Here is a 14,257-nt window from a genome sequence, read left to right on the forward strand (position 1 = left end):
GCTGCGCAGTCCCGCCACAGTTACCATCACTTTACAGAAAGATCCAGATCGCAAGGAGCTTTCAGACCACATGGCCACCGTGAATGGCTGTGATCTTAAGCTGCGCCAAGCCTTTTAAAGGTCCGAGAGGCGCCAAGAGGTAAAAGGAAGTTGAAAAAGAAGAGACTTACGATCAGAATTTCCGAAGGGATAAAATCTGATGGAATTTTCCGTCAGAATTCCGTTCAAGCTGTGTTGCATACACACTGTCAGACCAAATTCCGACCGTCCAAAACGCGGTGATGTAAAACACTACGACAAGCCGAGAAAAATTCAGTTCAATGCTTCCGAGAATGCGTCAACTTGATTCTGAGCATGCTTTTTTTCCACACAGACGATCAGAATTTCCGATAGGATTTTTTACCATAGACAAAAATAAAACATGTTCTATTTCTAAACTCCGATGGAAAAAAGTCTGATGGGGCCCACACACGGTCGGAATATCCGAGGAAAAAAGTCCGTCAGACTTTTTTCATCGGAAATTCTGATTGTGTGTGTGTACAAGGCATAACTGGCCGGATCACCAGGTCAAAATAAAGGAGGCAAAAAGACAAAAAAAAATAAGAAAAAAAAAAAAATAAGAAAACAAATGCAGTTCACATCTAAGAATTGGTAAGATACAATATAATAAATCGTTGTTTTTGAGTGTAATACCGCTTCTAACCATTGTGCCCATCACCGGCCAATATCTGCCTAAGGCTGCATTCACACCTAAGCGACAAAACGCCCGACGCGGGACGCTTCTGTCGCTAGAGGGGAGAATTCCCATTGCCGTCTATGGAGATGGTTCACATCTCATAGACGCGCAACGCCTGTCGCCTGAAAAAAAGTCCCGGACCCTTTTTTTCACGCGACAGGCGCGTTTTCCCATAGACAGCAATGGGAATACTTTAGAAAAAAAAAAAGAAACATTTGTAATCGCGGCAAATCTGCCGCTACACGCGTACGCGGCTGTCGCTTAGGTGTGAATGCAGCCTATAAATCCATCCTCTGGCTGCATTGAGTCCAATATTCTGATGGCTTTGCTGGCCATTGATGGAGGATTTTTTCGTGCCAACTGAATATATGAGGAAGTTCAAAAACCTTGTAGCATTGGATAACAGGGATCAGTAAAGGGAATATGTATGCAGATGTGTACCCAACCTATAAGGCGGATTATAGGCACACACCGGCATAAGGATAGGTATTGTTTAAAAAAAAAAAGTGACAGTTATCTCAGGTGAGTCCATAGAGATTTGAGAATGACAGTCACATGGATAAAATAAAGACCCTCAACTTGGGTTTAGATCTTTATAAATTGAGCCTAATGTCTTCTATGTTCATAAAGGTACAGATTTCACAAAACATCATCAGCCCATCCATCCATCCATCCATCCATCAGCCCATCCATCCATCCAATGATGTCTGTGGCTACCTTAAGGTAAACCTGTAGCCCTGCATTATAAGAACTGCCATTGCTGCCTTGTATTCAACAGGTTCAGGCTCTGGCATCACCATCCTGATCCTGCAAGAATGGCAGTACAGACTTCTCTGGCCGCATGCTTGTTCCAGGTCAAAATGACCACGTCAAACCATTGCAATGGCAACGACTATATTTTTCTCTCTTTTAAGTCAGACACAGCGGTCCGCTGGCACTTGTAGTCCACCGATAGCCGGGGGACCACCGCCTTCTCTGCCTAGAGACTAAAAACAGAGCAACAAGGGACTTACATGTGGTAGTATCCATGGTGCTGCAGAGATTTGTCCGCCCCATCCTCCGCTTCCATTAATAGGTAGTCCTGGCTCTCATTCCTTAGAGCTGTGATGGGACAGTTATTATTCCTGGGCGCAGAAGGCTCGCACTGGCTCATGGTAACTCCAATAATCCTTTGCTGCAAGTCTTACACAGGCAGGCAGGTCAAGGCACCTGTCAGTGAATGAGATTCCCCAGGCAGGGAGGCAGCTTCATGGGTAGAGGATGGAAGGATGCTCCGCACATCAGGAGCACACAGCCAATTACTGCTCCTTCTTCAACAGCCTGCATGCTTTTTATTGCTGCTCTGCTCCCCCAGCTATGGTACTCTCTGTCATCACACGCCCCCTAGCGGCACACAGCAGAATGCAGCCTGGACAAGTCTGCTCTTATTGATCTCACATCTCTTTCATTTAAATACATTAGGCTGGGGGGAAAAAAATCATTTTTTAGTATTCATTTGTGGCTTGGTCAATTATAGGACTGTAATAAATGACTGTTTAAAAGCACCGGTCTATGCTATAGCTTCTTGGTTTTATCAAAATTGCATTGTACTAAAATGATTACTGTAATTATAGCTGCTCCACAGATTCAGTTAAAAAATATACATTTGGATAGTTTTTCTTATTATTATTGGCAGAAGGCCGCTGTTTAGATTATCAGGGACCATAGCCCCCAACTGTCCCTGATTTCGAGGGACTGTCCTTGATTTGGAGCAATGTCCCTCTGTCCCTCATTCCTCTATCTATCTATCTATCTATCTATCTATCTATCTATCTATCTATCTATCTCTCATTGGGCCAGATTCTTGTAGATCGCTGCATCTTTGTGGCGGCGTAACGTATCTCATTTACGTTACGCCGCCGCAAGTTTTACGGGCAAGTGCTTGATTCACAAAATTTTCAAATTTTGACGCGGGAACGACGGCCATACTTAACATTGACTGTGCCTCATATACCCAACTTTACGCGTTGCAAATCTTACGTAAACGTCGTAACTTCACTGCGTCGATCGGGCGTATGTTCGGGAATTCGCGTATTTTGCTAATTTGCATACTCGATCGGGAAAACAACGTCGGCGACACCTAGCGGCGAAAAAAATATTGCATTTAAGATCCGACAGCGTAAGAGCCTTACGCCTGTCGGATCTAATGGTTATCTATGCGTAACTGATTCTAAGAATCAGTCGCATAGATACGACGGCCCAGATTAGGACTTACGACGGCGCACATGGCGTTGTGCCGTCGTAACCCCTTTCAGAATCTGGGCCTCTCTTTCTATATATATATACATAGATAGATAGATAGATAGATAGATAGATAGATAGATAGATAGATAGATAGATATGTATACACTGCTCAAAAAAATTTAAGGAACACTTTTGATTCAGGGATATTGATCTGGTCAGTTAAGTAGCAGAGGGGGAGGGTGTATACAGAGGGGGAGGGGTGTATACAGAGGGGGTTGTTAATCAGTTTCAGCTGCTTTGCTGTTAATTGAAATTAACAACAGGTGCACAAGATGGGCAACAATGAGACGACCTCCAAAACAGGAATGTTTTTTCATGTGGAGGTGTCTGACATTTTTTTTTCCTACTCATCTTTTGACTGTTTTTCACTAGTTTTGCATTTGGCAGTGTCACTACTGGTAGCACGAGGCGATACTTGGATCCTATAAAGGTTGCACAGGCAGTCCAACTCCTCCAGGATTGCACATCAATACGTGTCATTGCCAGAAGGTTTGCCTCGTCTCCCAGCACAGTCTCAAGAGCATGGAGGAGATTCCAGGAGACAGGCAGTTACACTAAGGAGAGCTGGACAGAGCCGTAGAAGGTCCTTAACCCATCAGCAGGACCGGTATCTGCTCCTTTGTGCACAGAGGAACAGGATGAGCACTGCCAGAGCCCTACAAAATGACCTCCAGCAGGCCACTGGTGTGAATGTCTCTGACCAAATAATCAGAAACAGACTTCATGGGGGTCGCAGTGGTGCAGTGGGTTCTGGGTTCCTCCTGGTGCACAACAATGCCCGGCCTCATGTGGCGAGAACATGCAGCCAGTTCCTGGAGGATGAAGAAATTGACACCATTGAATGGCCCCCACGCTCACCTGACCTAAATCCAAAAGAACACCTCCTGTGCCGCCAGGTTGCACCTCAGTCTGTTCAGGAGCTCAGTGATGCTCTGGTCCAGATCTGGGAGGAAATACCCCAGGACACCTTCCGTCGTCTCATTAGGAGCATGCCCTGATGTTGTCGGGCATGCATACAAGCACTTGGGAGCCATACAAACTACTGAGGACAATTTTGAGTTGTTGCAATGAAATTTCAGCAAAATGGACTAGTTTGCTGCATAGTTTTTTTTACTTTGATTTTTGGGGTGTCTTTGAATTCAGCCCTCTGTAGGTGGATAATTTTCATTTCCATCAAATAATGTGCCATCCTTTCATTTCTAACACATTACCCAGTCCATATCAGTATAGATATCCAGCATGAGATGTTTGCCTGTTGAGATCTGATATGTTTTCAAAGGATAGATAGATAGACAGACAGATAGACAGATAGACAGATAGACAGATAGATAGATAGATAGATAGATAGATAGATAGATAGATAGATAGATAGATAGATAGATAGATAGATAGATAGATATATAGATAGATCTACTGTATATAGATGTATATAAAATGCACTTGTTATCTATCAAAAATTGTTTTCCAGTGCTAAACCTTTCACCTGATTTCTAAATTGCTGCATTTTTAAATTCCAAAAGCCAATATAAAGGAATAGCAGTGGTAAAAAAAAAGTACTTGTGTGTTTAACCAATCTTGTCAAATTGATTCCGAACACGTGTTTTTTTTGCACGTCGAAATTGCATACAGACGATTGGAGTTTCCGATAGGAACTTTTTCCGTCGGAAAAATAGAGAACCTGCTCCTAATCTTTTGTTGGCGGAAATTCCCACAGCAAAAGTCCGATGGAGCCTACACACGGTCGGAATTTCCATCCAAAAGCTCACATGGGACTTTTTTTGTCGTAATTTCCAATAGTGTGTATGTGGTATAAGGGTATCAGAGTAAAGGGGGCTGAATACACACCTTTCACATATTTATTTGTAAAAAAAAATTAAAACCATTCATAATTTTCCTTCCAGTTCACAATTATGTGCCACTTTGTGTTGGTCTATCACATAAAATCCCAATAAAATATATTTACATTTTTGGTTGTAACATGACAAAATGTGGAGAATTTCAAGGGGTATCAATACTTTTTTCAAGGCACTGTAAGGGGCATTCTTTCCACTGAACACCAATGTATGGGAGTACTTCTCCACTGATCATTAATAGAGTGGCTCACTTCTCCACAGAACCGCCCCCCCCCCAATGTAAGAGTATTTTTCACCAACCACTAATAAAAGGGGTGAACTTTTCTAATGACGCACATTTATAATCAGTTACCTCTGCCAAGGATTCCCTGAGACCTGAATAATATTTTAAGGGTTCCTTTGAAAAAAAAAAAAGGCTAAGAAAGGCTGCTATTCACAGTATTGCCCATTTTTTATGTATTGATTAGCCACAGGGGGCCAGATTCTCGTAGATCTCCGGCGGCGTAACGTATCTCCTTTACGTTACTCCGCCGCAAGTTTTACGGGCAAGTGGCTGATTCACAAACCACTTACCTGTAAACTTGCGGCGGCGTCACGTAAAGTCCACCCGCGCAAGCCCTCCTAATTCAAATGATCCTGGTAGGGGGCGTGGATCATTTAAATTGCCGATCGCCGATCGTACTGCGCATGCTCCGTCGGGTAAATTACCCGACGTGCATTGCGCTAAATGACGTCGCACGGACATCATTTGTTTTGATGTTAACGTAAATGGCGTCCAGCGCCATTCACGGACGACTTACGCAAACAACGTAAAATTTTAAAATTGAGACGTGGGAACGACGGCCATACTTAACATTGAGTACGCCACCTAGGGGGCATGTTTATCTTTACGCCGCGTATCTCTTACGGAAACGACGTAAAATCACTACGACGGGCAAGCGTACGTTCGTGAATCCGTGTAACTAGTCATTTGCATATTCTACGCTGACCGCAATGGAAACGCCACCTAGCGGTCAGTGTAGATATTGCAGCCTAAGATACAACGGCGCAGGCCGTCGTATCTTAGGCATGTTTAAGTGTATCTCAGTTTGAGAATACACTTAAACATACGACGGCCTTAAATTCGGACTTACGTCGGCGTATCTGCTGATACGCCGGCGTAATTCTTTGAGAATATGGCCCAGGGGTAGGTTTGGGTTGTGTTTTTGAATTATTCCTAATTCAAATTTAGGATTCCGATACTATGATATTATACATTGTAATATGAGTTTTCATATAACTTCAAATACATGCTACTAGACAACAGATATTTTTTATAACACAGAAACATAAGACCCAATTATGGGTCAAAGTAATTGTAAATTGAATAACCCCTTCCAGACACTACTTCAACACGCAACGTCCATGTACAACTGGACTGAGCTACAAATGAGGCAATACATCAGCAGATATCCAGCTCCTTCCTGTGCTGTCATCGTCATCCAGGGCAGACATGGAAGAGGAAAAGGTTACAAGCCAATTATATTTTGAGCATTTAAGGATATATTTTAAGGGATATAGCAGTTTGTTTAATCCCTGATTTCTCGAAATTGGATATTTTTTTGTGCAAACACTAAACTAAATGAAGCCTGCGGTCCAGATTTATAAGAAGATGAGTGCAAGATTAAAGAATTCCAGCAAGCATTTTATCTGCCCATCTAACATAACAAAATGTAATTTTAGAAAAGCCATAAACCTTTCTGTGAATGAAAAATTATATTTTATAGCTTCCCCATGTCTGTAAGGTTATATGCACACAGACTTTTTCATAAAAAAACAAAACAGTCAAATAGGAGTTTTGAAAAGTCATGCATTGGATTTGGATTTCAGGCTGTAGGAATGTTTTTTATAGCTGCTACAGATGAGAGGTACATACATTCTCAATATATGAAATTAAATATTCCATTTCTCCTGGTGTCTGTCTTGTTTGATTCTCATTTAGCCCTAAATTACAAACGTTTTAAGTCTTTTTTTTTTAACTGTTAAATTCATTTATTTTTTTTACTTTATTGAAAAGCACAAAAATTAAATAATGTGCAGCGTCGCCCACCTTACTGTAGCGCCGGGTTACTTCCAAGTACCGGTGCTGACAAAATTTAAGGGATAATCAAATGATTTCAATTTGCAATATTTAAGTAGGGTCTCTGTTCCAGCTTGGCTGTGCTGTGGGCTCATTCTGTTGCGCTGGGGTGTTTTTTTACCCCGGTGCGGTAGGTGGCAGCAGTGGAGTTGGGGTTTGGGTGTTCTCTTTCAGCGGCTAATGAGGAGGCTTGGGCCTCGCTGGGCATGCTGGGAGATGGTACTTATGGAGCAGACGCCATTTTGGGAGGCTCTTCTTCCGGCGTGGCGCCCACCTTCAGGTTGGCCACGACGCAGGGCTCCGGCGTTATGGTCTACCTGGCCGGAGTGTGCGCGCTATGCAGTGTTCCTGGTTTTGGGCCTAAATTGGTCCGGAGCATTCGAGCAGGAAAGGGACTCAGTAGTCGACTAGGTTCCCACTTTTGAAGATCCCAAGCAAGTGTAGCTGTTCGGTGGGGAGTCCATCTGAGGAGCGTCATTGAGAGGCTGGCGGTCCAATAGGATTCAGACGAACCACCGGGGATCAAGGGGACCGGACACTGAAGGATTGACTCCTCTTTCAGTCGGTACCTGATGAAGTCACGTGACGTGACGCAACGCGTAAGGCATCGAAAGACGTGACCGGAAGTGACGCACCTACCCGATCACACAGCCGTTCTCGCTGTCTGTTTTGGTTCAGGCTCTGTTTAGCTGAACCTCCTGTTATTTTATTTTGTGGACGACATTAAATCGGTTTTACAATACTTCACTATTGGAGATTCTTTCCGTTTATTTTGGGACCATCCTAAGCGCACTTGCATACGGAGCCTCCATTTTGGTGAAGTCCGGAGTTGCAGACATAACCAGAAGGACGCCGTCTCTACCATCCACAGACCTCCAGTCGGTGTCACTATAGGAGAGGTGAGGAGGATTCGTTTCTCGTGTCAGATTTCATCTGTGGAGATACCATGCTGTCATTGCATGTGTGTGAGGTAAGCACATTGTGAGCTCAGCTGCTCAAGTGGATCCTTTCATCACTCTGCTTGGATACACAGTCACCGTTTGGAATTGTCATTCACTCCTGTGATTCATGAACTGTCACATATGAACTGTTGTCACAATTGTTTTTTTACACATTTTTTCATTATTTTTTCATTATTAGTATCATTTACACATTGGATTTTGCAGATCCATTGTGCCTACTTGGCACTATTCGTTACACTTTTGCATCACTTTGGAGATCATATTTTATTAGTGTTATTTTCTCTAATTGGACGTTTCACTGCTATTTTACTTTATTATACCACTATTTTGCGCTCATCAATCACTTTATTCATATTATTCATTTGTTGTTATTGCAATTTTAGATTTGAGCAGCATTAAGTTTATTGTATCATTCTTAGTACTTCATTTTCCACCCTGCACATTTGGGCACTGCTAGCGCTTTAGTTTCCCCTTCATATTTACCTGAGTCTCGCCATCCCTCTACCCCTCTGTTGGAGAACTTTGTTCAATAAAAACCTTGAAAGAAACTTTGTGTTTGGTGCAGACATTTCTTATGGACAACTCTTCAAGGAGAACCCCTGAAACAAGCGTATGGAACAGTAAGGTAACGGCAGGCCCAAATCTAAACCAGGAGCTCCTTTGGGGGTAGTGCTACACAAGTATCCACTAATTCTTGCTGCTGGAATCCTGTGTATGCAGGTAATTGCTTGTGCGAAGGATGCCTTACATTTCAACTTACTGTATACAGTAGAACTATAGGCAAAACTTTTTTCGTTTTATTTTGTCCCATAATCAAACAGGAAGTGAAAGAAAATCCCTGAAAATGAAGGGGATTCCTTGGGGACCCCCAGATCACCAGAACTAGTGTCCCAATTGGAAGATTTCCCCTCTATTACCTTTCAAGGGACAACCTAAAATTTAGGATTTCCTTTTAAATTCATTTACAATTATAAAGGTAAACAAGACAGAGAGGGTGAATCTCCTTAACAGGGCACAGACAACAATAAAAACTGACAAATGTTCCAATCACTCCCCACTCTATTCAAAACTACAAAAAAATAAGTTTTCCTTTAGTTACTTTAAGCAAATTTGTTTTTATAAATTTTCTGCAAAGCTTCTTACCTGGAGATCCTGCCAGTATCAGCACTTTCTATTGCAGGATAACAACCCTAATCCACTGCTTTGCAATTACAAGAGTATCAGCATTGTTAGACTGCCACGTGTGCCCCATTCAGTTGGCCTTTTAGGTTTATTAACCTCTTGCCCACGGCCCCATGTTCAAAAGACGTCCTCTTTTTAAAGATGGATATCTCGGTAACGGCAGCAGCTGCTGCCACAACCGAGGTATCCATCTCTTCAGTTGGTGGTCCTGTACACGATAACGGCGGTCTCCGCGGCGGATTCGCCGCGAGATCTCCGTTATCGGTGGCGGGAGAGGGGCCCCTCCCGCCGCTCTCCCGCGCCCTCCGCCACTTACCGGAGCAGTCGGTAGCGGCGGAGGCGATCGGGTGCGTTCGGCAGCTAACTGGGGTTTGCAAATGAGGGGAAGATGTCCTTCACCCAACCCCATAGCTTTGCTGGGCGGAAGTGACGTCAAAACGTCAGTCACGCCCAGCGTCTTAAAGAAACATTTTTTTTGTCATTTGAAAAAATGACAGTTTCAATTTTTTTTTTCTTTTTTTGCATTTAAGTCTAAATATAAGATCTGAGGTCTTTTTGACCACAGATCTCATATTTAAGAGGACCTGTCATGCTTTTTTCTATTACAAGGGATGTTTACATTCCTTGTAATAGGAATAAAAGTGATCAATTTTTTTTTATTTTTTTATTTCAGTGTAAAAAATTATTAACTAAATAAAAATAAATAAGAAAACAAAAAAATGTTTTTTTTAAAGTGCCCCGTCCCGACGAGCTCGCGCACAGAAGCGAACGCATACGCGAGTAGCGCCCGCATATGAAAACTGTGTTCAAACCAAGTGAGGTATCGCCGCGATCGTTAGAGCGATAATTCTAGCCCTAGACCTCCTCTGTAACTCAAAAAATGTAACCTGTAGAATTTTTTAAACGTCGCCTATTGAGATTTTTAAGGGTAAAAGTTTGACGTCATACCACGAGCGGGCGCAATTTTTAAGCGTGACATGTTGGGTATCATTTTACTCGGCGTAACATTATCTTTCACAATATATAGAAAAACTGGGCAAAATTTATTGTTGTCTTATTTTTTAATTCAAAAAAGTGATTTTTTTCCAAAAAAAGTGCGCTTGTAAGACAGCTGCGCAAATACGGTGTGACAAAAAGTATTGCAATGGCTGCCATTTTATTCTCTAGGGTATTAGAAAAAAATATATATAATGTTTTGGGGTTTTAAGTAATTTTCTAGCAAAAAAAACTGGCTAGGTTCACACTACTGCGAATTCAAAATTTCCGATTTCGCGGCTGCGGTTTTGCCGTGATTTTGCCGCAATTTCGGCCGCAAAAAAAAAAAAATTGCAAAAAGTAGTACAGGAACTACTTTTTGAAATCGGTGCAGCGCCGCAGATGCGGCGTCGCACCGATTAGGACGGTGCCATTCCCGACAATTGCCGGCAAATTCCGCCGATGTGAGATGCGATTTGACATGTGAAATCGCATCTCAAATCGTACCAAATCGTACCCAGTGTGAACCTGGGCTGAGTCTCGTAAACACCGAATCTGAAAAACAAGCCCGGTGGGAAAGAGGTTAAATAGGCAGCCCAACGACCAACTTAAAGCGGATGTGCCACGGGAAAATAATATTAAAAGCCAGCAGCTACAAATACTGCAGCTGCTGACTTTTAATATTAGAACACTTACCTGTCCTGGAGTCCAGCGCTGATCGCAGCAGAGGACGAGCGATCGCTTGTCTCTCTGCTGCTCCCCCCTCCATCCACGCTGAGGGAACCAGGAAGTGAAGCGCTCCGGCTTCACTGCCCGGTTCCCTACGGCGCATGCGCGAGTCGCGCTGCGCCCGCCGATTGGCTCACACGCTGTGTGCTGGGAGCCGAGTGTTCCCAGCACACAACGGGCGACAGACGGGAAGTCAGAAAAACCCGTCTTTCGCCCGTAGCGTGTGGCCGGAAGTGGGTGCAAATACCTGTCTTTAGACAGGTATCTGCACCCCCCTCCCCCCTGAAAGCTGTCAAATGTGACACCGGAGGGGGGGAGGGTTCCGATCAGCGGGACTCCACTTTAGGGTGGAGAACCGCTTTAAGGAGATTGCATGATAATCACTCCAAAGACATGCTGTTAGGTTAATTGGCTCTAGTCTGTGTATAAATGAATGTGCTTTTGGACCTTTGATTGCAAGCACCTGAAGGGCAGTGTCAGGAAGGGTTTACCAGAACACCAAATGGTTCCTGCAGGCAAATCCATGTTCCCCTCTTAGAGGTGCATTAGCACGTGCTTACGTTTGTGTGCATATGCGCATGTGCAAAAAATGCGAATGGACGTGTGTATGCCTGCATTATTGAGAGCGGTGTATCCTGTGACAGATGAGGGTGCCAAGTGGGCTATTTAAACTGGGTCAGTACCCAGGATCAGTGCTGTCTGCCTACAGCTTTCCATGATTGTCCTGTTCCCTGTTTATCTGCATCTACTTCCTATTATCTACCTGGCTTGTTGTTCTGACTACTCCTGCTCTCCACCTGCACCAACCCCGGCTTGTACCTTGACCACTTTCCAGTCTCTGCATCTGTACCTTATCTGATCGCACTGTGTAGAACCAGGTTTGTCTGACTCTGTTTATGTTCCAGTCCTTAAAGCGATACCTACAGTAGCTGCAAACTTCTGTCCACCTGCAGTTGGGACCTGCTCTTCCACTGATAACGTCTAAGTACCAGCTTGTTCCAGTCCAAGGGACATCCACTGTCATCTGGTTTAGCACTCAACCAGAAGCCCCGCAGCTAACAGGACTACCAGCACTCATGCCATTCTGCACTCCTGCGCCACCTGTCTGCTCTATCAGGGGACCAGAGTCAGAGGTGTAAGAGAGGCCTTCCCCTGCAAACCAGGCTCTTCCTACCAAGTATGTGACAAGTAGCAACTGATGTGAATGTAATATATATATATATATATATATATATATATATATATATATATATATATATATAGTATGTACAGTAAAACCTTGGATTGCGGGCATAATTCATTCTGGAAGCATGCTTGATGTACAAAGCACTTGTATATCAAAGCGAATTTCCCCATAAGAAATAATGGAAACTTAGATGATTCATTCCACAACCATTTATTCATAAGTCCTTTAGTTTATAGTCCATATAAAAAGATTATAGCAATGTGACCATAAAATTTTAATCCACAAATAGAAGCCTCCACAAGGAGATTAGAAGAAAAATCTGGCAGGAGTTACAGAGTATAAAATAAAAGAGAGGCGACTCTAAGTGTTGCAATATAGTTACATTTAATGAAGTTACAACATTTAGCAACACGTGGTTGATGATTAAAAGAGGCATATCTATGTTTTCAGGCATCCGGGGGAAAGCTGTCCACATAGACCATTCTCCTGACCGCCGGCTCTCACCGCTGTCAGTCTGCAATCGTGACCGGGAAGACTACCCTGCAGGAGAGCGATCTGAAAGGGAGGCTTGAAGCGCTCGTGGAGCGCAGCATGGAAGGGATGACATTAATGGCAACGCGGAGGATGGTCTATGTGGACAGCTTTACCCTGGATGCCTGAATACTTTGATGTGCCGGTTTTTCTCATGAACCATGTGAGTTTATAAATGTTGTACCTTCATTAAATGTAACCATATTGCTACACTTAGAGGCTCCTCTCTTCGCTTTTATACTGTGTTGTGACAAGATGCTACATGTATATCAAGACTTGCTTGTATATCAGGTCAACGTTTATTTAAAAATGTTGCTTGTCTTGCAAAATGCTCTCAAACCAAGGCTTTACTGTATATATGTGAAGCGCTGCGTAAAAATTGTTGGTGCTATATAAATACCTGTAATAAATAAATAAATGTTACAAAATGTAGACAACAAATGATCTTGATCATGATGTCAAGACAACAATGGCATTGATATCATGTTGGCAACAAACAAGTCAAGTCGGGTTCACATATGTGCGAAATGTATGCAGGTTTCCCCTCATCCAATTCGCATGACTTGTGAGTGTGACCGTCTCTCAATGGAGCCAGTTCACACAGATCCGCATTCCAAGATGGTCCTGTGTGTGTTTGGGTCTGGTTCAGGTGGGATTTCAGGCACAAATTTCGCACCTGATTCTCACCTGAAATGGTAAACACTACAAATTCTGGTTGGACCCTCTGCACACTGGTTCATTTGCATAGTTTGCTGGAAAGGGCCATGCAAAATTTGGAGTGTTAATGTGTGGCCACACCCCTTTAGCACCTGATAGTTTAAGTAGAAGCTATTGGGATTTGAGTACAGGTATATATTTTCTCTGGTGAACAGGAACGCACCAGGCCCCATGCTGGGAACTGCGACCGCACATATGTGAACCAGGCCTCAATGACAACAATACATAATCACAGAAAGCCTAGTTTTACCCGTATTTCCTTTCATTACTTTACTACACCTGGAGGTACAACCAGTACTTCCTTTTGAATCATTAAAGCTTTGGCTCGCTGCTCTGGCCACTGTGTAACTAGAGAAGTAATGTTGTTTGAGAAAACTCTTGGTGGCCTTGGCGATTGAGTAATCTGTTTGATTAGCCAGAATGTTTGTACCAATTGTGGAGAGTTCTCAGATCTGTAGGTGTCAATGTCCACTCCAGCAGCCAGATCTAGTTGTACTAAAAAAGGGAGGATAAGGGAAGGGGGTAGTGGCCTGAGGGGAGGCCCAAAAGGGGTTACCAATAGCAACAAATAATGATCTAGAGCAGTGGTTCTCAACCCTCTAGTGCCGTGACCCCTTGATAACATTTCCCAAGTTGTGGGGACCCCTAACAGTAAAATTATTTTTGTAGCGTGGGTTGTCAGCACCCAAGGCAAGACAAGTAATTTGCACCCCTAACCCACGGATACTTAGCGCTCCCTGAGTCCCTTCCACTCGTACGGTATTAAAACCCCTTATGGTACTCACTGTGTCTCCGCAGCAGTCACATTCCTCACCAGTCAGCTGACATCTAGTCTCTGCCCCCCAGTCACGCCGTGAACTGAATGGGTGACTGCGAAGAGGCTGAGTGGGCCACTGCAAGCTCCAGGGACAGTGTGTTATCTTCTAGCAGGAGGAGGGAGTTCAGGCCGCCCGGACACAGCGGTGCTAAAGGAGCTGTCACACG

At 43.5% G+C, this 14,257-nt stretch overlaps 1 protein-coding gene across 1 annotated transcript in view; it reads right to left on the reverse strand.

Moving 5' to 3' along the window:
• TRPC6 (transient receptor potential cation channel subfamily C member 6) overlaps nucleotides 1–2,072 on the reverse strand; it is a 319,531-nt gene extending 317,459 nt beyond the window's left edge. The window contains exon 1 of the mRNA XM_040340191.1: nucleotides 1,750–2,072. Coding sequence (XP_040196125.1) covers nucleotides 1,750–1,889 — 140 coding nt within the window. The 5' untranslated portion in view covers nucleotides 1,890–2,072. The remainder of the gene's footprint in view (nucleotides 1–1,749) is intronic.
• Between the last annotated feature and the right edge of the window lie 12,185 nt (nucleotides 2,073–14,257).

Source organism: Rana temporaria, chromosome 2, assembly GCF_905171775.1.
Source record: "Rana temporaria chromosome 2, aRanTem1.1, whole genome shotgun sequence".
NCBI classification, from domain to species: Eukaryota; Metazoa; Chordata; class Amphibia; order Anura; family Ranidae; genus Rana; species Rana temporaria.